This window comes from Molothrus aeneus, chromosome 4 (genome assembly GCF_037042795.1).
Source record: "Molothrus aeneus isolate 106 chromosome 4, BPBGC_Maene_1.0, whole genome shotgun sequence".
In the NCBI taxonomy this organism is placed as follows: domain Eukaryota; kingdom Metazoa; phylum Chordata; class Aves; order Passeriformes; family Icteridae; genus Molothrus; species Molothrus aeneus.
The window spans coordinates 21813282-21839155 of record NC_089649.1 but is presented as its reverse complement, the minus strand read 5'-3'; the positions used below and the strand labels follow the sequence as shown (position 1 = coordinate 21839155).

Below are 25874 nucleotides of genomic sequence, written 5' to 3'. Positions count from 1 at the left end.
AGACAATATACAGAGAATACATTTCTCATTTGATTAAAAGTACAAAAGAGCAATGGCCAACTCTTTCTAGCTGGTATTCTTTTATCTTTGGTAAAAAGAATAAGTGAGTAGCAGACGAGGGCTTTTTTACCTCCTTCTGTAGGAACCAAATACTCATGCCCTGGGAATCACACCATGATGAAAACAATTTTTGGAGGCATTTTTACAGCTAAAGTTTGAGCACTTGTTTAACCACAAACCCAAACTATTTGGGTAGTTAATGAAAAGATAACAAACTTGAAGAAGAGCACAATGAGTATACAAGAAACTACCTAGTGTCAGGAGATGACACTTCAGACACTGAGGCTACTTGGCTGCTGGCATTTAAAACCTGAACAATTGAAGGGAAGATGAGGTGTACACTTGCCTAAGACTTCCAAAAGGTTCTCAAACAAAGTTCTATATAGTAATAGAAAGCAGAAGGACAAGTAGCATTCACCACAAGAGAGCAATATTTCTCCCCTGTATTTTGCTTCCTCTTGCTTGTCATCACACCGAAACAACCATAAAAACTCTGACAGTTTTAGTACAGTCAGCCTGAGACCTCCTCTTCTCCCAAACTAGAATTTCTGCAGAGAATGTTCCTGGCTGTCCACTTATGAAAAAGTAGACAACAAATATCAGGACTAATACCTATTATTACTAAGTCATTGTCTTTATATCAGGAATAATTCCATTAAAAGAAAATACGAAAGTAGGTCTGCATGACTGTAAAAGGCATGTCTATAAAATACAATCTAAAGACCTGCTGGCATCACATCTGTTTTATATTAGTTATACACTTTCTCTGGAAGTGCCAGATTGTGTGGTTTACATGGTCTAATGCTGCCAGGATTACTTCTTGAGATGACTTTTTGCAACTTTCTGGAAAGGCTGTCATTGCTCTTAAGTATTTTACTGTTAAACTTACAGGAGACCATTGTATATATGAAATATAATAATAATACACTATAACTTACAGTAGTTGGTTATATAGGCATACAACTATTTAAGACCAATAAAGAATTAAAACGACAATAAAAAAGCATTATGGAGTCTACCTTATAAGCAGCTCACTTAACTTTAATCTAGAAATCAAATCCAGATCCTCCATACATTTCACGGCAAGCTTTCTCCTTCTTGGTGGTTAAGTAGCGGCTGATACAATTTACAGAGCTTCAGCCAAGAAAAGATGGAGCCCATTGGGAAAATAAGGACCTAGGCCAGCCCTTGACAACAAATTCAAGGCTTCAGTAGCAAGAGCAAGTCTACTCACCCTTGGAGGCCCAATTTTGCTTTACTAAAAGCCTGACATGGCACTCATGAATTGCTCCATGCAGCTTTGCAATAGCTGCAATTTTACTAACAAATGGATTTGAAGACCAGATTTGCTGTATTTCCCACTCAAAAGAGCGTTATAAAAGCAGCAGCATCTACTCTGTAACAACATAAAAATATCAACTGTAACTACTACACTGATGACCTCTCAGTTCAGGGGGGAATCCAGAGGACACAGCTGCATCAAATAATTGATTCTCCTTCCCACACCTAATGCTAAACCCTCCCTCGACAGCTCTGCAGAAGCTGCTCCAATTTCTGCCCTTCTTCAACAGAAAATTCTTACCATCTACTTTCATATTTGTAAAAATACTTTGATTCTCATCCTGAACCAATGGTCAAAACATAGCTGCTTTTCAGATTTCACATCTTAAAGCTGCTCTCTTGCTAGGTTAATTTTGCCAAATAGAGATTTAGGTCTTGAGATATTTAGAGATATAGGTCTTGAGTAAGATTAGTTTTAAATTTCTTCTGCCTGGATTCAGATGCAGAGCTAGGATTTAGAGAAGACTCCTTGGTACTCAGAACACAGTATCTGCAGTGGTATCTGCAAGGCATCTACAGCTCAGCAGAATCATAAAATAGTCTGGATTGGAAGGGACCTTAAAGATCAGCTACTTCCAACCCTCCTGCTGTGGGCAGGGACAGCTTTCACTAGAGTTTGCTCAGAGCTTCATCCAACCTGGCCTTGCCCACATCCATGGATGGCGCAAGTAGGCGTAATCATACTGAAATTTCACTGGTAGACATGAAAATCAATTACTAAAAAACTACTGCTTCAGTATCTTTTTCATCCCAGGCTTTCTGCTTAAAAAATAAAATCACCAGGAGTATTGTCATATATCTTCTGTGTGTATTTTTCATCTTTGTTGATCTAAGAGAATTTGCTGCTGAAAACATCACAACCAAATCTTCTTTACTGTATTGGCTGAAGCCAAATGTCACCATGAAAGAACCCACCAGCCCATCAACCTCCATCCCATCCTGCCTAAGCTCATGTTAGCTCATGAACATACCTGCTTCTCCCAGACAACAAAAATGTCCTCAAAAGACACCATAATAGACTTGTATTTTGATGTCAGATTTCCTCTTCTCTCAACTAGTTGAGAGCACTGCTTTAAAGGTTTAAAACTGGTCAATTCCAAGTCTTAGTATTAGTATTCCACGAATGTCTGCCTAAGGCCTGGCAGGACCAGGCGCTGTTCATTTGATTCTCATTTTTACAGGAACAGCTTTGTTCCATGTTATGACTTTGTGCTTGAGCATGCTACCTGGAACTCAAAAACTCTTGCACAATGTAAGATAAACCATGAGAAAATGTTATTGACCTTCAGTAACAGTAACAATCAATCATCCTCCAAAGTACCTATGCTCTCTTCTACCTAAAATTACTGTTCCTGTCTAGTACTCACAAATGCCCTCCAGCAATTTGCCAAGGTAAGTGCCAGTAAAACTATCCAGGGCCAGTGACAGGAAATTTGCCAGATAATCTCCTAGTCTTCTGTGACTGCATCACAGCACAACACTGTGTTATAAATTAAATAACCCACATTTCAGAAAATTACTTTTATATTTCTAAATCCATACTCACTTTGAATTGTTGAGACCACTAAAAAGTTACTCCAAGTTATATGGTGGACACCCACTGACAGCATACATACACACACTAAATATTGTATCTTGTTTTAATTAGCATCCACAAGACGGTTCATGAATTTCCTCGCTTTTATCTAATTTTTCTCCTTCTCCCTCCTACCATTTCCAGGAAAATCCCTAGTCACAGCGGCTTAATGAAGTTTATTTTAAGTGAATGACAAACAACCCTCTCTCCTCCAAGGCAGACAAACCCAGGCTAGAAGAGGATAGATTGTAAACTGAATCAAAACCCCTGTGAATGATTTACCTCGCAGGAGCTGGTGCAGCAATATGTTCAGAAAGTCTGGGAGAGGGGACACTGCCAGGGCAGGAATCTGCTATCGGCAAAAGAGCAGCTGCAGGTTCTGATCTAGCATTGTTTTCACTCCATACACAGTAAAAAAAACCCAAGTGAAGACACACAGAGAAAGAGATTTTTAATCCACATTAAAATAGTATGCAGAAGAGGAAACACTGTGCGTGAAAATGTTAGTAAACTGAGAAGAAAAGAATAACCCAAACCCTAAAAAACCTCCAAAAATTCCATGAAACTGATAGTAAAATACAATTGAGAGGTTAAAAATGATGCAAAACGCACTTAAGGAGTATCACACTCCCAGTGAAGGCTGAGAGTGTCCTTTCTGCTTTAAAACTCAGAAGGCCAAGTAGTATTGGACATTTACAAAGATGGAACACATTAATTTGGGATTATATTATGTGATAGAAAACAACTTTAGAAAATTCTGATAGTGACACAAGTGCTATAGTGGGATTCACGCCAAAGCTTTGTATGCTTTTTGCTACAACTTTTTGGTGGGGTTAGTTTTGTGAACATTACACTATGTATTTCTCAGTATTTTTCATATCCTTTCTGTGATTCAGTTATAGGAAAAAAATAATCTAAAAAATGTTCTCTTAAAGAAGTACTTGAAGAAAAGCATCTGCCAGACTGTAAAACACGCAAAAAAAGTAAACTACAAGGTAGAGAGCAATCACAACAACACGTTTTGAGCAGACTAAATTAGCCACGGGGGCAGGCATTTCTGCCTTTTTTTTCTTATGTTAGTATGCAGAATTAACTATCTTATTAGAATAGGGACCCTTAAGTGCTGAAAATTATTGAACAGATTTAAAAATGACCAGGGAGCAGACCTCAAAGGTGATAAAGGTGTGGATGGAAATTCTGGTGCAGGTAGCATCTCCAAAGTCGGGGTAGCTATGGATTTTTTATTCAAATTAATACAGGTATCCTGGGTTCCTGCTCCATCAGGTAGATCTGCAGGTAGGCTTTACATATATTTATGACATGGGGGAGAGAAAAGTAAATACATGATTTTATGACAGATTGTTTCAAGACTGACCGAGAATAGGACAAATATTTTCCAGTCACTGTGGATCAACTAAACTACAAATCCAGAAAATCTTCACTCAGGACAATGAATTGACTCTACAATTTAAGGATAAAACCAAATCCAGAGCTGATTGCTCAAAAGGAGATGGTTGAAAGTGAACATTTAAAACAAACACCTTGGAAATAGGGTACTGCAGAAATAGAAATAATCTACATCACATAAACTTTATACAAAGGCTAGACACTGCCTTTCTAAGTTTTAAGTAACTGGTTTATAAGCTGCAATCTACATATTTCAGTGAGGGCTTTCTATTTCTATATCCTGTCTTTCCAGCTGCTGCAGAGAAATATGTATTTTATCCAAACAAAAATCCCTAGTGGGTTACAGTTTACAAATAAACAATAGTAAAAACCACACAGAAGATCTATCTTGGACAATGCCTGCCTGAAAAGCTGAATATTATTAAATTGGGATATTTTACTGAAGATTGCTGATGAAAGAGAAGTTTTCATTTCATTGTCACATTGATATTTCTAGGACATCTCTAAACTTTAAGCTTATTCATTTATATAAAAAAAAACATGCAAAGATCAGATGTATGCTGGGAAGCAGACATGAGATAGGGCATTTGTCAGACGCAAATGAAAAAGTGGTCCATTTTTGAGAACAGTAACTGAAGTCCAAATTGAATGCCAGTAAGATCTGTGCAATGGGGATATTGGGTGAAGAGATGACATCTTTGAAGCAATAAATGAAATTAATTTCATGCATTTATAAACTGCTTGTGGAACTAGTGGTGTTTTTACAATGAATTTATAGAAAACTAATAATTTGGCTGTCTCTCTCAAACTACTTTCATATCCTTGAAAGATAGACTCTATGACTATGTTTAATTTTACTCAAAACAGAGGCTTTTATTATTTTGATTATTTAGAGTATGTTTATTCTTCTTTTTCTCACTATAGGAACTTGCCCTTCAAAAGGATGAGACCTGGTAAGATAGATAAACATAATGCTAAGTTTAATAACAACATGAAAATATTCTCATTACCTAGGGACATCTCCTTCAACACTTGAAGGTCAAACCATTTTGCCCTTAAAAAGAAACCTTTACAGAGAATCTAAGTGATAACCTTTCTAACATTTCACAGTTTTCATTGCATTGATGGTCTCTGAAATGCTCACATTTCATTCTGTTCATAAAGAAATTATATAAACCCAGCAGAACAATTTTAATACACTGCTTCACATTCCCAGTTTAATACACAGTACTCAATAATCAAATTATTATATTGTGGTGTATGTGCACTCAGTAACACACTTGGGTTTAGTAACACAGTACTCACTGCCAAGTTACGTGATGGAGGGGCATGGAAATTAAACTGATTGGCACTTCTCATCCAAACACTCTTCTGTGAAATTATTGAAGTGAATGTTTTCCCCTACTATCTCTAATGAGTTCACCCAAAGAGTGTGCAAGAGGTGACATCCCTTAGGCTATCATTACCAGGGCAAATCTGTGCAGTGTTAGGCATCCACACTGGTGACTGTTAGTGCTAGATAACTTATCTATTACCTGAAGTCTCCATTTTCTGTTTGTCTTTTCCTAAAGATAAAATGACAAATACTATAAGCTACTGCTGTACTGTATAGCAGCATAAACCATCTGAAAAGGAAAATCAAACTTAAAATGGTTCCAAAGGTCCTCTCAAATTCTGACGTTGTGCAAGGAAAGAAAAAAAACCCTGCCAAGTCTTCTGCAGAAGCATCTGTTCACAGGAGCAATTGCATCAGAGGAGTGTGTAGGTCAGCTGCAGAAACCCAAACCAATTGCAATGGTTCTCACTGAGCAGATGTGAGAAACTGAGCTTTCACATGTGCTTCACAATCACCTTTGTTTGAGGTCTCAAATGTTATCTGGTTCAACAAGCGCTGCAAAAGCCGACAGCCAGCTTTACTTCATATAATTCTTACTCCCCTAAGGTTCAATCATTTTAGTGATTCCTGCAAATCTCGTGTCAATTTCAACAACACAAACACACACCTCATTTTTAAGATTATCAGGAAATAAAATACTGTGATAGTTTTAAACAATTCAGACTGTTTCTACTATGCAGCTGGGATTTAATTGTTTTTCTCCCTATAGGCTGTGAAGGTGCTATGAAATGTCAGCCCCATGCAAGAGAAGAATATTCAAGGAGTCCAAGAGACTCAAAAGAAAAACAGACAGAGCTAAGATAAAAGCAACTTTTATTAAAATACTCTCCAAGCTTCAAAATGCATAAATTAATGGATGTGTAGCTACTATAATACATTATTTTACATGAGAACCACAGGGCTGTGAAGCTTTCATAAACACAAGAAAGCCCATAAGCTTCACTCTGTAAATAAATAAATACTACTGTCTAATCTTGTCCCTGCTAGGAGACATGTTGAAGCTCTTACACAGCAACATTCTGGTCAATTATAGTTTAAGTTTTCCAAAACATTAACATACTACTAGCCTAAGCAGCAGAATCTTTATATTGAGCTTTCACTTCAATTCAAAGCATTGGAAAATAATTTTTTAAATTTTTCTTTTCTTTGCTTAAAAGCAGTCTGTCTTCTTGCTGTACTTTGTAAAACATTTACAACCACTCTAAAACTGACCTTCTGAAAATCTAATGAAATCCAAGATAGTTTTCCTGGTAAGTACGATTATTTGAAATAAGTGCATACAATCCCCTCTTCATCTTCTTCCCCCGGCCCCAGAATCATGGTAACACAATTTCTTATTCATTTGATCAAAATTTTCTGCTTTCTAACAGCCTACAGTAACTCAAACTCAGCAATGCAAATGACTTCTTTCAGTCAGAAAAAAGAACTGAAACAGCCATCTCCTCCCCCACACTGGGAGATTCAGCCACCCAAGTTGTTAAGATTTAAATATGTATTTTTTGTCAACTAATGATTAGCACAAAAATATTTCATCTCATTTTTTACACATCAGTAGGAAAGTGTTAGAAAAGTATAGAAAAGGCTAGAATTTCTCTCGCAGAAAGGCTACTGAAACACATTTTCTTTTTTCATTTTTTTTTCTTTTTTTTTTTTTGCAAAGCAGATGGAAAAGAAGAAAGGAAGGAAGTGTTTTTATTTTGCTTTTGCAACTTGGGTAAAATCACTGGACATTAAGAACACGTGCTGAGACTTCGTGGTGCCAGTCACGTAATTTTGTATATTTGGGGCTAAGGACGTGGATGGGAACCTTTTCCCTGTGGAAAGAAGTGATAGAAGAAAAATAAGAAAGAAAGAAAGTTTGTCTTAAGCAGTTTCACAAGTGAGCATGCAAACTCCATGCACTATTTCTATCGCATTGTCTTCCTCTCTGTCAAAAAGCTGGATCCAGTGTTAGTCAAAGTCAGTAAAGAAAGTCTCACTGACTTCAAGAACCATTAGATTTAGCCAAAGGTTGGTGCTCCTTTTGAACACTACTTATCCCAAAGCAAGAAGACAGCTGACCCCTCACTTGCAGCCAGAACAGCAATACCTCCCAGCTATGTCTTGCACTCAGATCCACACTCACAAATCAAAAATGCCTGATGAGACTTGCAAAAGGAAAACACAAGCTGACCTCGTACAGGCAACCAAACCGGTTCAAGTTTACAGAACATCTCTACACAAACTCCTGCACAAACATTACTACTGGACTGCACCAACAGCTTTTAAAAAGGTTTGTCTATGGAGAAAAAGATCTTGATTTTGACATGCTGAAGTAAAAGGCAAAAAGGGGAGGAACATTTTAAAAACACCCAGATGTCACACAAGTGCACCAAACATTACAAGTTAAGAATTAAAACATGCACTGTATTAAAGTAATAAAAATGTAGACTCACTTAGTCTTCTTCCCAGCTTCATTTTCTGGTTCTTTCACTGAAATGAAACAGAAATTTTTATTTTCTAGGACACTAAAGACACTGTACCACAACACTGACATTCTCTGTTGTGCCAATGCATTCACTACAGCAGCAAATTACAACAAGGCTCGTTAGGATTCTTTGAGTCTAAATCCACCCCAATGGACAGGACTTATGTCCATGAACTTCAAGAGCCCCTTTGCTAGTAGGACTGCTGAAAAGTGGCTCTGCTAGTCTCTGCCCTTCTCCCTGGCCCCTCTCCCATGCTGGCATTGAGAAAAGTGATTTGAGAAGGTGAAGATGAAAGGAAGTTAAGAGGTATTTCTTTTGGATGAACATCCAGTGGGTTTATATCAGATGATAATCCAAGCGTCTGTTTGCAGCCAGGATATTTCCCACCAGGGTTCTAGAGGTCTGCACAAGGGATAATGCAAAATTTCCAGTCCTGATTTTAAGGCTGGCAAATCTAGTTGCAGTAATTTTCTTACAGCATTTGTCAACATGATAAATTCATCTTTACTGGACAACATGTTATTTGATGTTCAGGTCCCATACTCTGTCCTTACAAGGACTGATGAAGGGAACTGAACACAGGACCACAAAATAATCAAGTCCAATCAAGTCACAATATTTATCACACACGGACAATAAACCTCATTTTGGGAAATGTTATCACTAGCTTCTAGAAATAGCTGATTTAATCAAATCTCCCCCTGGAGAGGAGGTCCAATTTCCTCAATGCCTACATTATTGCAGCTCTAGCTCAGAAAAGCTGAAGAATGAGTGCTCAAAGCCCCTGACAGCACCTCTGGTGGCCTTCACACAAAATCACAAATCTCAGCCAGACTTATGGCTGACAGCATAACATGAAATTGAAGTTTTAGCATAAAATTATATGGCTGGGAATGACCTCCACCACATCACCTGTTCCACTCCACCAATATATATAAGCACACTATAGCATAAGTAGAGAGTGGAAACATAACCCAGGAATAAACTGAGGAGCTACGGATTTATGTTTCTGATTGGTTATATCATCACAGATCACATACTTTTGTATGACTGACAAAGAGTTTCCACATGCCAGAAAACACCTAATTTTTCTGAAGCATTAAATTTGCTCAGAAATGTTGCTGTTTTGGTGACGGGGGGGGGGGGGGGGGGGACGACAACAAATATGAATCTTTCAATATCTTTGGGAGTAAAAATGGAAATTTTAGGATTTATCTAGAACGTTTTAGCTCAGCTCAATCGGGAATAATGTCCAGCAATGTATATATCCTGAACTATTTAGTAATGGAAGGGTTTTACTTTATTATGTATTTTAGAATAATATTTAGAGGGAAATATTTTAGAGCAATATTTCCCTTTCTCTCTCTCCCCTGAGCCCCAGCTTTAAAACCGCAGTCTGTGCATGGGAATTGCCCGTTGCTCCACGCGCCCCGAGGCACTCACTGTGATCCGTGCCGGTGATCTGGGCGAGGATGCGGAAGGAGCGGGACTGGGTGGTGCCGGTGCGGGGGTGCCAGTCCTCGGTGTCCTCGATCAGCCGCTTCTTGCTGGCGTCGCTGTGCGTGGGCGTGTGGTAGAACTCCGTGTAGGTGTCCACGATGTGCTTCCGTGGGGGGCTGTGCCAGGGACAGACACAGCAGTGAGTGCCAAGGCTGCACACAGCACCTTGCTCTGGCCACGAAGGCACAGGTGACTTCTCACAGCATTTAAAGGCAGCTTCTGCGCTGCCATGCAGAGGGGCAGCAGTTGAGGCCCAGCTAAACACAGATGCAGTTTTCTGAACCAAACATGCCTTTTATAATTACTCTAACGCCAATGAAATATTTTTCCTTGTTTCACTGATGGAACACTCGAAACAGTAAAAGACAGTATTATCAGGACATCTACACGTTTAGACTTTTACCGTTTGGGCGGGTTTTTCCTTGGAGGCGACAGAGTAAGACAGCAAGAGAAAGTTTTCCCAGCATGAACAGGAAAAGGAAAAAAGAAAAGAAGAAAAAGTCAGAAAGCTGAAATGAAACAGAAATGTAGCTAATTTATTCTAATTAGTTTTGTGAGAAAGGGCACTAAAATCCAAGTAATAGCCATACTCTCCTTCTACCACTAAAACCACTGCACAGAACTCATACTTTAATTAAACCCATGGTGATTTCCCTGTAAGGATGAGAGGGAAATTTGTTTTGGTAAAGCAGGGTAGTCTACCTAGGTCAGATCAAGTGCCCCTTGACAAATTCTCCCTTTGGCTCCCAAGGGGCACAGCACAGATGTGTGCACATGTAAGGACTACCCAGTACACCCCAAGTGGTTTGCACTTGGCAAAGCTAGATCAGAACCAGGCCACCTGAAAGCCTAGATAGGCAGGTTCTGAGGCATAATGAGGAGATACGCTCATTGAAAGAAAAGCAGTGGGGTGATTGTTCCACCTGGAAACTTTCCCTACAGCAATCTACAGACTTATCATTATTATCAATTATTATCAAGACTATTATCAATCCTTGCACTAGCATGACTTTCAAGGGTACAGGATCTAAAAGCTTTGATTCCAGTAAGTGATGTAAATAATGTGTCAATTTGGGAAATTTGGGAAAAGGGAACAGAAGACTCCAACTATAGAAATTACTCCTAAGTTCTACATTTGTTATTCCAAAGCATTAATCTCTAAGACCCGCTAAGTGTACCTTTATTTTTACACAATTTACAGGAGGAAAACTGTGAAAAACTAGCTCCTAAGACATAAAACTTCGAATAAGTACTAAAAATCAAAACCCAACAAAACTTTAGAAGTCGCTTTTATTTTTGACACTACCTCCTCACTGCACTTTAACGGTTCAAAGTATTTCTGGGGAAGAAAGGTGGAAAATGAGTGAGGAATGATGTTAACTGTTAACAAGTAAGAATCAGGCCCATTAAATGGAATGCATTAGTAAAAACTTAAGCTTTAAAAAATATTTAATACTTGACAGAATATGAAAGGTACAGTACAAAATTAAATCAAAAGATTTAATTTATTGACACACAATATTAGTGAAGAGCATGTATCACATATCAAAGTTGATAATAAAGAAAGAGGTATAGGAACAAAGGCAGTGGCAATTTCAGGATGGAGAACAGAGAAAAATGGAGTAAAGCATCTTAAACAGTTAATAGCAAAAATGAAATGTGAAAGTTAAAGCAGTAATTAAAGGTGTGGAAATACATGAAAACTTAATGTGCAATTTATGTGCAATTTACTGCATTCTAGCAATTACCCCAGTGAAATAAGCAGTCTTTCACATTTGTTATATACCCAAGTGGTATAAAGAAAAAAATCGCGGTGACTCTCTTGTCCTACTGGTCTCCCCTAAGGCTTAAGAGTCTACTAGTAATGACTCACTGAGGCAACAAGGTGGTGCCAGAGACAAAGGAAACCTCAGTGAGACAGGATCTCTCTTAACTCAGCCTTGAGGCAAGGGGAGAAGAGAGAAGCCAATAAAACCTCAATGATTTATCATCCTAATATGCACAAATCAGGGTATATGGATGTTAGGTGTTTCTTCCTGTATCAATTCAGAATCCAGCCCTTCATTCCACAGTTCTCAAAGCAATTTTATCTTTATACTGTTTTTCACCATTTACTAGTTGTATTACCAACACACACCAATGAACCACAGTTGCACCAAGAATTTATCAGTACACACAAACACCACATGAATGTTTTGTAGAATAAAAATGAGCTGCAAAATGTAGCACAGTGGAAAGCAAAGTCACTTCATGTCCAATGCAGATAAAATAATGTATTACACTGAGAAAAGCTGAAGCTGTTTGCAAAATTTAAATATGCAGCTCTGTAAGAGCTGAAATTTTGCAAAACCAGAATACATGCTGGTTATTCCAATAGGAAAATAACCATAATTCAAGTCCAGTGCTGTTGATACTAACTTTGTCACTGCTGCTATCTGCAAGGGAAAAAAAAAAGTATTTGATGTGTTAATTAATTCTTTGCTTCTTAAAATAGTACAGGAGTTTCCAAATCCAAGCTCTGGTAAAGCCCTATATCACATAAATCAAACTTACAAACATCAAGAGAACCTGTAAGAGAAAATTTTAGCCCAGCTGAACTTTAACTGAGTGAAGACTGTGCACATCTTACCTGTTCTAAGCAGCAGGCACATCTTCATGCAAGAGCAGGCAAAAAGGTCTTGATAAAAGTGCAAATGCACATAGGCTAGTGAAGGCAAATTTCTTGCTTTCTAAGGCAGAACTAAACAAGGGAAATTAAACTTCCTTTCCCATTCTGAAGTCAAATAGTTTATATCCTGAATGTTTTTTGACGGAAGCCAAGAGGAAGGGAGGAAATTGTGAGTATAACAAGGTGCATGTCTAGAGAACTGCATTTGCTAAGCAGTGCCATCTATGAACAACGTACAAGTTAGTTTTTTGCATGTTTTGAGAAAATGAATCAAACAAGCCACAGAAACAAAATGGAATTCATTTCAGACTGATCAATTATTCCAAACTTCAATGTTTGCAATAGTTTATAGATGTCATTGATACCATTTTCAATTGGGAGATATTCAGACATCATTGCAGAAACTTAACTTTTATAGGTAAAATTAAGTAGTGTTGCAGCAGACCAATATAACCACCTTAGTGGGTTTGTCCACTTGTTTTTGTTTTAGGACTGCAGGACACTTAGCCAGCCCAAACACAATATTGTAAGAAGGACTGCAAAATAAATTAGGTTTTTACAATTCTGAAATGTTTTCAAACTTTTCTAAACTAGATCTGCAAGGCTGACAGTGAGACAGGGATTTCTTCACCTCTCAACTGTGATTATTCATCCTCCTTGATGTATTATTCATCCTCTAAGTGAGGTAGGGCACATAGCAGTGCTCACCCAGTCATCCCATCTTGATTGTAAAGTGCTTACTCTGTGCCTGCAGCACTTCCTTCCAGGAGACTTAATTTTGTTGCTATTGTTCCTCTTTTTCAGTACTAATTGCTGCTTTTGAATACTCCTTACACAGTTATTTGCTAAAACAGTATTCCTGGAAAGATAAGAGAGGGTTTGCCAAGTTTATTCAACAACTGCACCAGCAGTGAGCAAGTCCTTGGGATCTCTCAATTTGAACTCACTTTTTGCAGAGTGGATTCCTGCCATCATCTGTTTAAGAAAGGGCTGGAAGTTCACCATGGCTACAGTGCAATATAAAATGCATACGGGCTGCATTATGAGTCCACACATGGAAAATATTCATACTACAACATAAAGGGAGTAAGTACCTAAAGAAGTAGGTTTTTTTTACCCCATAAGAAACTCAACTGAAACTGCAATTTAGTCAGTATTTTAGTTAGCATGGATTTTTACCTCTCTGTAGGGTTCTTCATATACTTTCTATACTGAGAGAATATCAGAGAAGAGAGGCACAAGGCCTATTCTTCCAGCCCCTTTCTTTTGTGGGATGGGAAATAGTAACCACAGCTTTTAGCTTTTAAGCCCAGGTTTCACATTCTTAAAACTGAAGAGAAACCTACAGTTCCAATCCTGCCCTTTTTATTACTTAATTCAGCTGCTGGTCACAGAGGCCAACTGGCATGGGACTGCTCATGCCCAGCCTCCTCCTCTCACCCAAGCACAGCAGGCACTGGGAACCAGTCCCTGAGGTGCTACAGCTCCCAAACTCTGCCCAGGAATTTCTGGGAGAGTCCAAAGCAACCCCAGGCAAAATCTTGCTGCAGGTCTGAGTTCCCAGGACTGCTGGTGGGCTCAATTTTGTTTACTAATCTATTGTTTACTAGTCAGATGCTACACTAGATAAAGCCTTTTATGTCTCTAACAGTCCCTTAAATGTTCAGTCTCTGATGCCCACTTCCACATAAACAATTACCTGAATAAGGAAATTACTCATGTTTTAAATCTGCATAGCTTGTTTGGGGTGAAGGTCAAATTTAAAGTTGAGGTATTTATATTATAGCACTGCAAAAAACCCGCTTAACCCCATCAGCTTCCTAGAAAACATCTTAAAGCTTCTCCTGTGTTGTGCAGAGAATTAGTGAGATATCTGTCTCTTTGCCTCCTTTCTGGGACCTTTTTCTACTGGTTCTGCCAGGGTCACGGTTGTTCTTCCAGAGTGTCTCATTCCCAGCCATCACAGAACCCACTGATCCTTCTTGACAGACTGCTCTGCATTTTTGAGTGCCTGCTGCTTTCAGTCACTGTATTGGGTGTCAAAATACACAGTGAGATTGGACATTGAAATTAACACCAGGCTTGTTGTAAGGTCCAGAACGTGGTGATAGAACACATCATGTAAAGCATTCCACGGTCCTTGTTCAATTTAGCCGTGACACTCTATAAACTGACATGTCACTCGTGAGAAAAACCATCACCAAAAGTCTAGCTGGGGCCCTCTGAAGCATCACTTCTAAAATAATTTCTGAGGAGTAAACAACTCCTCTGAGCTGCGTTTTCCTTGGCCCTCAAACAAGCCCGGCTTTTTTCCTGTGAGGAAAGACCCTCACAGCAAAAAAAGAAATCCCACCTACCCATTTTGCTGTTTACTCTCCCCCTGGTTCTCTCTGCCTCCTCGTCGCGGCCCCTCGGCTGCGTCCTGGGCGCCGTCGGCACCGTGCTGCCGTGGGACAGGAACTGCAGGTTTAGGAGCGGCCGGCGCAGGCGGCCAGGGCTCAGCGTTAGGCTTGGCGTTAGCATGCACTCCGGGCGGGGCACACGCGGCCGACGCCTGCGCCGGCGTGAAGGCGGAGGACGGTGATGGGATGGAGGTGACCTTGGAGGAGGTTACAGCTCCAAACGGCCTCGGTGTCTTATTGAAAGCCACGCTGGCTGTGGCAGTGGCTTTGGGTGCAACAGCAGAGGCAATGGGCACAGGCTTAACTACTTCGGTAGGTTCTGCCTATGTGGGATGAAAAACAAAACAGAGACACACAAAACCACGCCAAACGCATGCACATTCCTCAGCAGGGATTTTTAGCTGCTCTTGGGGCAGATGACCCACCTGGCGTGAAGCACAGAAGCAAGCTTTACCAAGAGTGCAGCCAAATGTATGGGAAAACAACCTGAGCCGTGCATCTCAGGAGAGGGAATGATCCCAACATGCACAATCAATATGGAATTCCACAACGCTAGCTCCTCTTGGCATATCCAAAACAGACACTCCACAAATCAAACTCACAAGAAACTGAAAAACCGCTCTGTTGCAAAACCCAGAGGGTAAGTCATGTGGGAAAAACCAGAGCTTTGTAGAAAAATCCACACTCCATGTCTCAAACCCAATTTGAGATATGCACATTCCCCATACACAAATATGGAATGTGCAAGTGTTCACACACTGATCTGCTGCTAAGACCTTTAAGAGCAGAATGAGAGCACACTGATACTCCCCAATGTCTCCACACACCCATGCCAGATAATACACTCAAGAAATCTGATTTTTTTGTTTGCTTGGGGTTTTGTGCTGGGAACTATGTTTTAACATTGTTGTCCCCAAACCGGGGCCTTTAAAGGTCATGGTCAGCAGAACAGTAATATACTACACATTAATTATGTCCACTGGAGAGGCTTTTCAAGTACAGGCTATTTATAGGTATTTCCAAGCTTGCAAACAGCATTTTTATCAGAAAGAGGGTTTTGAAACTGTTGCATAGAATAAAAAATTAGAAGAACTCAAGAACAAGTAATTGTCCAGGGCTTTAAGGAACGTGAGGGGACTTGTTCTCTGAAATTGTAGTATTTGGATAGGTTTCTCTCAAATACCAGAAAAGATTTCAGTGTCCATTGAAATAAACAAATTTCCACAAAGAATTTTAAAAATCAGTGCTGAAAAAATTCTACCTGCTTGTTTCTCTCTTAGGTACAGAGGGAAAACACTAGCAAAATCTTTAAAAAAAAAGGTTCCAAGAATTGGAAAATAATATTTATTCACCTTTTTTTTTTCTTTTTGATAATCATTTCCAGGTCTCTCTATTCTTTTTCAGGAGGGGGAAAAAAATAATCAAAGATCCAAATGATTCAGTACTCTCAATGTAACACATGGAAAACAAACATGTTATACTGAAAGTCTGAATGCCAGTGCTTATCCTCAACAGGGTTTGACAGATGGGTAACAGTTAGTGCCACATGCTACATTTCTTGGTTCTGATGATGAACATACCTTTGTCACATGAAAATGATCAGGTTTTTGTATAGAAGTCACTCTGGAAAAGAGAAACAAACATAAACGTAAAAAACTAATTCTTTAATGCTTAAGCATTTCACTCTTCTACTCACCACATCCACCCATACATACATAAAATATTTAATTTTGTTTCCTCTAAAGGAAACAAGAAGTATTCAAGTTAAATCTACAACACTGTTGTTAATGCAACAAAAAGGCAAAACTGAACTGAATTAATTTCAGATACAATGTTAGAAGTCTAGCATCTAGCATTAAGTACTATTAGATTTATAAACTCATAATTTTATATCATCACTTCAGACTTCAACTCCAATCTGCTTTCTGTTCTTCATTCTTTCACAAGAAACTGTCAAGTAATTCCACAGCTCTCGTCAATAATCAGTCTATCAGTATTTATATTTTAAATAGTGCATAGCCCATACACAGGCCTAAAACAGAGCACTTCCTTTTAGAATAACACAAATCCTCCCAAAGAACTTGGCAAGTTAAATAATATAAAGCTTTTTACACAGTCTCTGGTTTTCAAAAAATAAGATTATTGTCACCACAATTCTATAGTAGATGTCAAAAAAAATTTCTCCCAAACAATGGGCACATTGAGACTACTTTGGGGGGGTGGGAAGGAAAGGAAGTATGGCAATGAAAAGGATTAAGTAGATAAAGAATTGAGAGATTTTGTTATATCTAAATTGAAATGGCAACATGTTACAGGTAAAACATCTCATTCAATTGGGTGGTTTTTTTTCAGATTTGCATATACTTACTTATATGCAAAAATACACACACATGCACTAAAATAAAAAAATATTAAAAACCCAGCAAAAAATCTGATACACTAATATTTTGTTTGCAAACATTGCTGCTGGTACACTTGAGTGTTTTCATGCTGTTCTCATAGAAAATTGGATTTTTGACACATCTTCTGAATACAGGTTTGGAAAACTGCAGCTGGGTTCTTATTTCCAAAAGACAATTTGCTAGGGAGGGAAAAATGTTAATTTAACTGGAAATCAGCTTACAGAGGCTACAATTTTAAAACCACTTCTACTATATAAACCAGCTTTTCAGTTTTTACCAGAAAAGCATGGATAGCTACAATTGAATTAGGCACACTTGTTACCTTTAACAACTCTTTTTTTATTTTCCATTTTGTCCTCTTTTTTCTTCCCCTTAACTATTTTGTTCACAATGTTTATTCCTTCCCTCAAAGTCATTTGGCCCTCAGGCCTCATCAGATCCCATGAACAGGAATCCTGATGCAGAATCAGTATCTACCTTCCAAATAGGGAAATATATATAATCCAGGTGCCATGCTGACAGGAGGGAGGAAAAAAATTAAAAAGAAAGAAAAAATAAAGGAAAAAATGCATAGCATGAGAAGATGATGTTCTGCACTTGGCCTTCCTCACTCGTGCACGGCTGCCGACACACATTATGTCCACATCAACAGCAATTCTCAACAGAGAGAGGGTTTTGTCTGCTCTGGGGAACAGGTCCCTTCTCCCCTTTCCCACAGAGTGTGCAGCCTATGAAAGCCTGACCTTTGGCCTTCCACAGCACTGGGGTGCATCATTAATCACTCCAAATTGCAGAGTTGTCAATTTGCAGCAACAAAAGCGACAAGAAGGGAGAAAATAATGCCAATACATATGGAAACATTTCTGTCTTTTTTAAGACCGTCTCTACCTTAGGTACACTTGTTCATTTTTAATACAGTAACTGGAAATGTGTTATGTATCTATTAAGCTGGACCAACAGGAAGAATTAGGAAGATACTGACTATTCAAGCCAACTACCATATTTCACACTTGAGAAAAAAATCTTCCCTTCGCTAAAGCTGGACTTTTGTTTAAGTCACATAAAAGGAACATATTTATTTTTCTTTGTTTTTTACACAATAACAAAATTTGAGCTTGCAATGGATTACACTGCCTCTATACTCATCAACACAGCGCTGAGCAAAAATTATTTTATGCCACTATTACCAGACGACTGGAAGACATACTTTTCAAAATTCATCTTCAAAAATATCATACAAAAAGAAAAAAAAGGGTGGGGGGAAAAAATCTTGATAACGAAAATGTTCATGATGTTCCTTTCAAACAGACAGACAACATTTTCCCCACAAACATACTTGAACCAAGGACATCAATTGTGTGCCCCAGACATACTTAAAAGAGTTTAACTTGGCCTTGTTGACTTCAGCCCATAATCAGACTAAAAAATCTGTGATTTATCCCATATTGTAAAAGGAAAATGCTCACCCAGCAAACTGAGCCACCAAGATCATAATGTGAAAAATGTGTGGTGGTTAGACAAGACAGTACAAAAGGAAATGCACACTTAAATTGAAAAGGAAAACACATCCAACACACACATTTAAGAAAATTCTTCCTTCAGGGCTATTTCCCATAACATTTCCATAGATACCACTGAACTGCACAGCCAAAAAGTAATTAAACTGCAGAATCATGCGTATTCCTTAGCTGTTAGCACTTCACTTGCCACCTAGCAATTAAACATATTAGGATTTCATGCAGGTTTGGTCCCATTGAATGCATGAATAACTGATGATAAAGGTTTTCAGAGTGAGATGACACACTTGCCCTGTTACTACTTACTAGAAAGCAGGATGGCTTGAAGCATGGTATTTTCTGAATGATTTAAAACTAGCAGTTCAGCATATTAGTTTATGCAATACTTTCAATAACATACAAACAAACCAAAGACATAAGAGCTCAGTATCTAGGCTTATTATAAACAACTCACACAAAAGACCTTGGCAAATGATTGCTGTATCAAACTTCATAAGAATTATTATAAACAACAAAAACAGACGCTGCAGTCATTGCTTACTGACAAACTATTACTGAAAATCAAAGTGTACGATTTTTTGCACAGCTTCTACATCAGTAATTTCTTTTTTATTAGAGGAAAAAAAAACAGCTATATTTAGCTTGTGTAAACAGCTCATTTTGACCAAACATGATTAAATTTGCTGTATAAACATACCACAAGACAATCCTCTCTGATGAATACTTTCATGACATTTAATGTAATTCAAAACATTCCAACTTCCAGAGCAGCCTTATTAGGAAAATGAATTAGTCCACTCTTGACTGTAAGCAGTAGGCCCAGCAAAAACTATTCATTCTTTAAATTCTCCTATTATGCATTCATTTTCCAAGTATTTCACCCAGTTAAAAAAAAAAAAAAGACACAAGCATTTTGACAGAATCCTTCTATAGTTACCAGTAAGTGGAAAAACACACTATTAAAGCTAAAACTACAGTTCTTCATGCTACTGCAGTGAGTACAATTTGATACACCACCTCCAAAGACCGCTCATCAATGGCAACACTGTTATCTCAATAATCAACATTATGGAAGCAAACCCTCAGCCACTAAACCGCTAAATCTTCATTGAACCTGGAATCCAAAGAACACGTCAGAGCTGTCTCTACTGAACGCCATTTAAAGCCCCATCATCCCCCACCCATTTAAACCCCCTTAGTCAGGGGACTATAACGTACCCATAACTTGAAAAGCAGATGAAGGGGAAGTCACAAGAAGGTAACTGTGCTTATATGAGCCCTTCTATAAACAAGGGGAACACACAACTCTGGTACTAATATAGCTGCTGTGTTTGCTGTTTTGGTATTTCTGCAACCAGAAGGATTGTTCAAACTCTTGTGAAAAATACAACAAGAAGGTGCAGCACCTTCAGTGAGTAATAGAATCATCCAGGTTGAAAAAGGTCTTTAAGATGGAACCAAGCCATAAACCTAACACTGCCAAGTCCACCAAATGAAGTCAATGATGGAAAACTTCCTCTGAACTTTGTTGTTCTGAACTGAACCTTTCTAACAGAAGGATGGAAAAGAGGAAGGATTCCCTTCCTGTCTCACATCCTGCCCTTCCAATTTTCAAAACTAACTCCTTCTTCCTAGCTGGTGAATCATCAGGAGACAAATTTTGGCAGCAGATGCTACATCCTTGAAAAGCCACTGGTCAGATCTTTCTTCTGAAAACCTGAATTTTTCATGGTCTTGCCACTGTAGTCTGCAGTTCTGTTGGTTATCTTAATTTTACTTCAACTGACAGGGGAGAAAGCTAAATAAATTTTCTTTCTGTAAATTAGCCAACTCGTAGAACAAAGATGAGAAGCAGAAAGCATTTAACATATATAACAAGCCATGACTTTCACTAGGGGTTATCTGAATAAAAACAAACATAGACATAATTTAAAGCACAGAAAAAGGAACAATCCAAATATATTTATTTTATTCCTTAAACACAAGCCCTTTCTCCCTCACAGACATAATATTTCTTAGCAATTTTGCTCTGGCTCACAACAATAGAAGAACAGGAAAATTGTTGAGCTTGCTTCTTGTTGCAACTTACACACCCTCCAGAAATGGTTTCCTTGCATACATTAGTACAAAAACATACAACTGTGTTTCTCACAGTTTTATAGAAGCACACACTGCCCCAGGCAACATCACTTGGTACATCAGCACTTCAGCAATCTTGCCAGGGCAAGCATCTGTGGCTTTGAGATAGCAAACCTGTTCAGAGCCCAACACATGGAAAAGCAGAGGCAGCAAGATTATCATTAAGTAGAACTCAATGAAAATTGTAATCTATTGCAGTCACTGCAAAAAAAAAGAGATTTCTTTGCTTTTTGCCTTAAGAAACAGCAATGGTTTCAAATCTGTACTCTGGTCATTGTGGTTGCTAAGAGATGGCTGTCAACATTTTATTTCATCAGTCATTCCCTTTCTTCTAGTTTATTGTGCTAGCTTACATTTAGTTGAACGTACCAAATTATGACAAATAGTGTTAATTACAATCAAACAACGGAAATGTCAGTGCTGCAGCACCCAGAGGTGGTTGGGCACTAGAACAGAGCTAGTTTGAGAGTCACTCTCAACAGATGCTACACTTTCCCTAAGTTTAAAAGGGGATAAATTAAAAGAACGTGTGTTAATTTGGTTTACACTATAGCATACTTCACATCCTCATAGTGTGCCTCCCCCAGCACACCAGGGCACAATGAAGCACTAGGTCAGGTAAAATAAAGAAAAGTTATGTTCTTGCTTTTCTGGCTGCTTGATAGTTGGCCAAATCAAATTTAGGTCTCTCCTCTTAAATTTAAATAAGGTTTGTGATTTCATCATTATGTGTTAAAATAAACAGTGCTGATATTTTAGGAAAGAAAAAGGCTGCCCTCTGCTCTGGTATTCCTACCCACAAAGGCTTAGTTGTTTTTAAGACCTCCCAAAGACAACTACTCCTCATAGTCTCATTCCTGTGGTCTGTGGCAACCCTACCAATACATTTGTAAAGAGAATTTAAGTGCAGGCAGATAATATTTTATTCTATTACAGCAAAACCAAAACCAAACAAAAAGCTAAGGAAAAAATACCACGGAATTTATCTCACTTACCTTCTGTCAGAGGTTTTTAAAAACATGTTTTTTGCTTCCAGGAAGGCAGAAAGTTTAGCAATCTGGAGTTCCCATTTATGGCTAGCCCTGACTAGGAGAGCACATCTGTACACAGCTGTCCATGACTCCCCCAGTTAAAGCCTGGACAGGTAAAGCACCCCCAGTACCAAGTATGGCCAATGCCTGAGAATCCTGTACAGCAGATTGCTGCCAGTTGTCTTAGAAAAGTCATAAAGCAGCCTAGATACACGTGGCAGCTCAGTATGTCTAAATAATCAAAATGATTTTTATCAGTTATGCCTTGCTATACCTACATTTTTCTTTTCTTTAAGCCTTCCTAAAGCTGTCTTGCTAAGTAATAGTATTGACATAACAGCTCAGTGCAAGTGACAATATAAAACAATTAAATCTGGTTTTCTAATAAACTATAATTTACACGTTTGATTTTCTTTATTAGTGCTTATTAGATAGTAATTTTAACACAGCAAGCTACCTTTTAAAAACAGACATCTTAAAGAAAAGCATCGGTCTTAATAAATTCAGATCTAGTCGGTCCTCCAAAACCCTTAAAAAGAGGGCTCAGCTTCACATTGACTTCAGTCTGTCATCAAATCTAAGTAATAATTTTAAAAATTCAAAACTAAGCACTGAATTATTTTTGCCAGTGCTTTTCACAATATGGTGACTAATGTTTAAATTACCTCCTTTTAAATTACCTCCTTTGTTTAAATAAACTCGAAAGTGTAGTCATATCTATTTTAACTGGAATTTCACCACAAACAGCTCCCCAATCCCCAGCATGTCCTTATTTGGTTTTTATTTTTTTCCCTTAAGTACGTGTGTGGGAATGAGCATTTTTTCCTCAAATGAAGAATCTGGCAATTTAGAGAGCTGTTAGTTTATATTTTACTTCTTCTGGGAACTAAGAACACCTCTCCTCTACAAAGCAGCTCACCCATTTATCACTTCCAGGAAGTCTGAGAAGGACAGTGGAAGTGTAATTATCCAAATGGGATGAAAACTCTTTCTGAGGTGTCAGGCAGCAACAGCAAAGAGCCCTGTCCTTCACTAGGTCAGCAGCATGGGAAGCAGTGTCACCCACTCAGATTCTAAAAGTCTGGCAAAATCCCAGCTGTCTTACCACCTCCTGCTTCTTCCTGACTTCAGGTGATACAAGGAACAATATGAGCAACCTAATAATTCAGCTTTTGAATTTCCATCTGTGGTGTTTCAAGCTGTGCATCATCCTAACTACAATATGCAGACATGTGGAGAGCCTACCACAACTGCATGGCTGTTGGAAACAACTGCTCCAGAAAAGCCAGGGACATGGCAGTAGTCACCCAGAAAGAAAGATAATGATAATCTATTTTTGAAAGGATAAACTCATGCTTGTTTTAATAGGACACGCTATGGGTTCAGTTATTTCCCATTAAGGTCAGGAATACCATTAAGCTTTCGTCTGACTTCTCAGTGGGACCCACCAGCAAACCAGTCAATTTTCTTTCTCTCTCAGCCTCTCAGACACCTCTCTTCCCTCCCATAACACCCCAGAGCAAGGGACGAATACTCATCCTGAAGGTGCACAAGCACAAGACCTGACTGGCAAAGTGTGACAAAGGCTGTCAGGGGCCTTCCCACCACAGGGACTCTGCAGCCAGCTGGTCTGTAGCTGGACATATAAATCTGGTCGTAAACAGAAATCCAATTCGGCTAAGCCCAGTTCATTATAGAAAATAAATAAACAAGTCCTGTGGAGATTCTCAGTTCAGTCGAAGAGAATTCTCCCAGGCTTCAGGCCTAGGAAACTTAGAGAAGAAGAATGAAAACAATTATTATCTCTCTTTCTGTTCATGTTGTTTATAGATATGTACCTTCAGAGGGTGCTATTCATAGTTCAATACTGTGAAAGGTTTTTACTTTGAGATCAATCAGATTTCACCTTAGCCATCCTGGTTATAAAAGGACACCACCTCTTAATAAAGGATCTCTTTTTCACCTTCTGAACCATGGAGTCATTTCATCCATCCCTGACTCAACAGCGTCAAAGTCCCCAGGTGAGCAATGCTAAGATAGATTTGTACCCAAAGAGAGGACCACCAGCCAATCCCATTCAATCCTAAATGCAGGCATAGCATTGGCCAGCAAGCTGGGGGTGCAGAGACCCCAACCAATCAGTTATCCATGCGCAGGAATTCTGAACCCCTCTATAAAAGGGAGTGCCTAACAATAAACCCAGTTGTTTGCCACAAGATCCTCAGAATCCTGTCATTGCTGTCTCCAACCAACGACCTAATGTAATACCAGCACACACCTGAGCTAGCCCTCATTGCAGCAGATGTTTGGGGGGCTCCCACAGGCCATTCCCAAAGGGAAAACCACCACAGGTAGCACTGGCTGTGGGTAGCACAGCTGAAGCACTAAAAACCACATGCCAGAATTATTACTGTATCCATTTAATGAGCATGCACTTGCCAGAAGCTGTTAACTTTTCCACTACAGACTTGCTTTTCTTGCACTTTATCATTTCCATGTATTGTTTATATGGTTATAGATTTAAGGTCATTGGCTTAGCAGCATGTATTACAGGTCTAACATGCTGAGAAAAGCTATTTATGTCTCAACATAGCTGTCTACTATAGTTCTAGATATCTAACACTTCAGTTTGGCAGTTTTCTTGTATTTTCCTTTCCTTTCAACTGTGTATCAAGACCTCAAGTTAACCTGTCCAACACGTCTCATCATGCCTTCAAGGGAGAGAGAAGTCAAAGATGAGCTGTCACACTATGTGCTGCAGCTGGAAATTATTTTGTTTTCTGCAAAAGCTAAGCAAGAAAGCAGCAGAGACCTTTAACAGCTCATTCCAGCAGTCAATAAATTGTCCAAGGACCCAATTATTAAGTGAAGGTGCATAAAGCAAAGTGCTGTTATTCTTCGGCTGTTTGCAACAATCATGCAAGAAGAAAAAAATTAATAAGCCCACCTGACTCCAACTGATCTCACTAACTATGAAGTTTTCCTTTCCCACCATCTAGTTTTTGAAAAAAAATACCTTTCATTTTCTCAGCTCAAAATACTTAGTGGGTAACAGTCACAGCACACTTACAGCATAAGAATTAGAGTTGCTTTTGTGGGCAGCTAATCACTGATGGAAAACATCTGATCATCACAAAGCCTGTTGAGATCTGCCACAATGCTGCAAACATTACTTTCATCTTGCCTCATAGCCGAAGTGAGTAATATTTGACAGGCACAGTATGTGTTTTTATTACCTCATAGGGTTTTGTGCCACAGACATGACTTTCTACTGACAATATCCTGGAATTTATTAAAGGCAGTAATTATTCAAAAAATTGTGTGGAAAAAAGCCCTTAAAACAGTGCAGCTGTGAAATTCAGCTCGTACTTGGACACTCAACTCTGCAGCTACCACTCACTTTGACATGAGGTGGTGCAACAGATACATATCTAGTTTAACTCACAGTGGTGTTACCCAATTTGTATTTAGCAGTTTTTCAGACCTCTAGAAAATACTTTATACCTGAAAACCTGTCTGTTTTTCCCAGCATTACCGAACACCCCATCTTCCTTATACTGCTATGCTTTCATGACCCTATCGCTATCTTTCAGGAAGACATTTATTTTCCAAACAGCCAATCATTAATTTATTCTCATTTTACTGTTTACTAGAGGAAGGTGGCAAGAGCTGATGAGTCAGGACACTAAAATTTTGATTCTCAACAGCTGAGAACTTGCATGGCAGAGGACAGGTTTTATTTAATCAGTGTCTCATTCTTTCCTGCGCGCTGAAGCTTGGGAACAGTTTATCTAACAACACTTGTCAGTTCACTTAATTCTCTAAGGGTTTTTTCCCTGTTCTTTACATCCCACATACACAGAGGTGCAAAACTAACTATCTGAGCTTAGGAAAATAACCAGTTACCTGCATAGGTACTAAATACACTATGTGGCCAGCTCAGGCTAACTTGAACTATTTTCAGCAT

At 38.7% G+C, this 25874-nt stretch overlaps 1 protein-coding gene across 5 annotated transcripts in view; it reads right to left on the bottom strand.

Moving 5' to 3' along the window:
* Positions 1–25874, bottom strand: part of PDLIM5 (PDZ and LIM domain 5) — a 127016-nt gene that overhangs the window by 39862 nt on the left and 61280 nt on the right. The window contains exons 4-9 of one of the 5 annotated variants that reach the window (XM_066548062.1): positions 16399–16441; positions 14774–15141; positions 10152–10169; positions 9692–9864; positions 8216–8252; positions 6577–7594 (exon numbers count right to left, since the gene is read on the bottom strand). In XM_066548062.1, coding sequence (XP_066404159.1) covers positions 7501–7594; positions 8216–8252; positions 9692–9864; positions 10152–10169; positions 14774–15141; positions 16399–16441 — 733 coding nt within the window. In that variant the 3' untranslated portion in view covers positions 6577–7500. Of the gene's footprint in view, positions 1–6576; positions 7595–8215; positions 8253–9691; positions 9865–10151; positions 10170–14773; positions 15142–16398; positions 16442–25874 lie in introns of those variants that run through there. The other 4 variants (XM_066548059.1, XM_066548061.1, XM_066548063.1 and 1 more) reach the window with 4 other exon arrangements.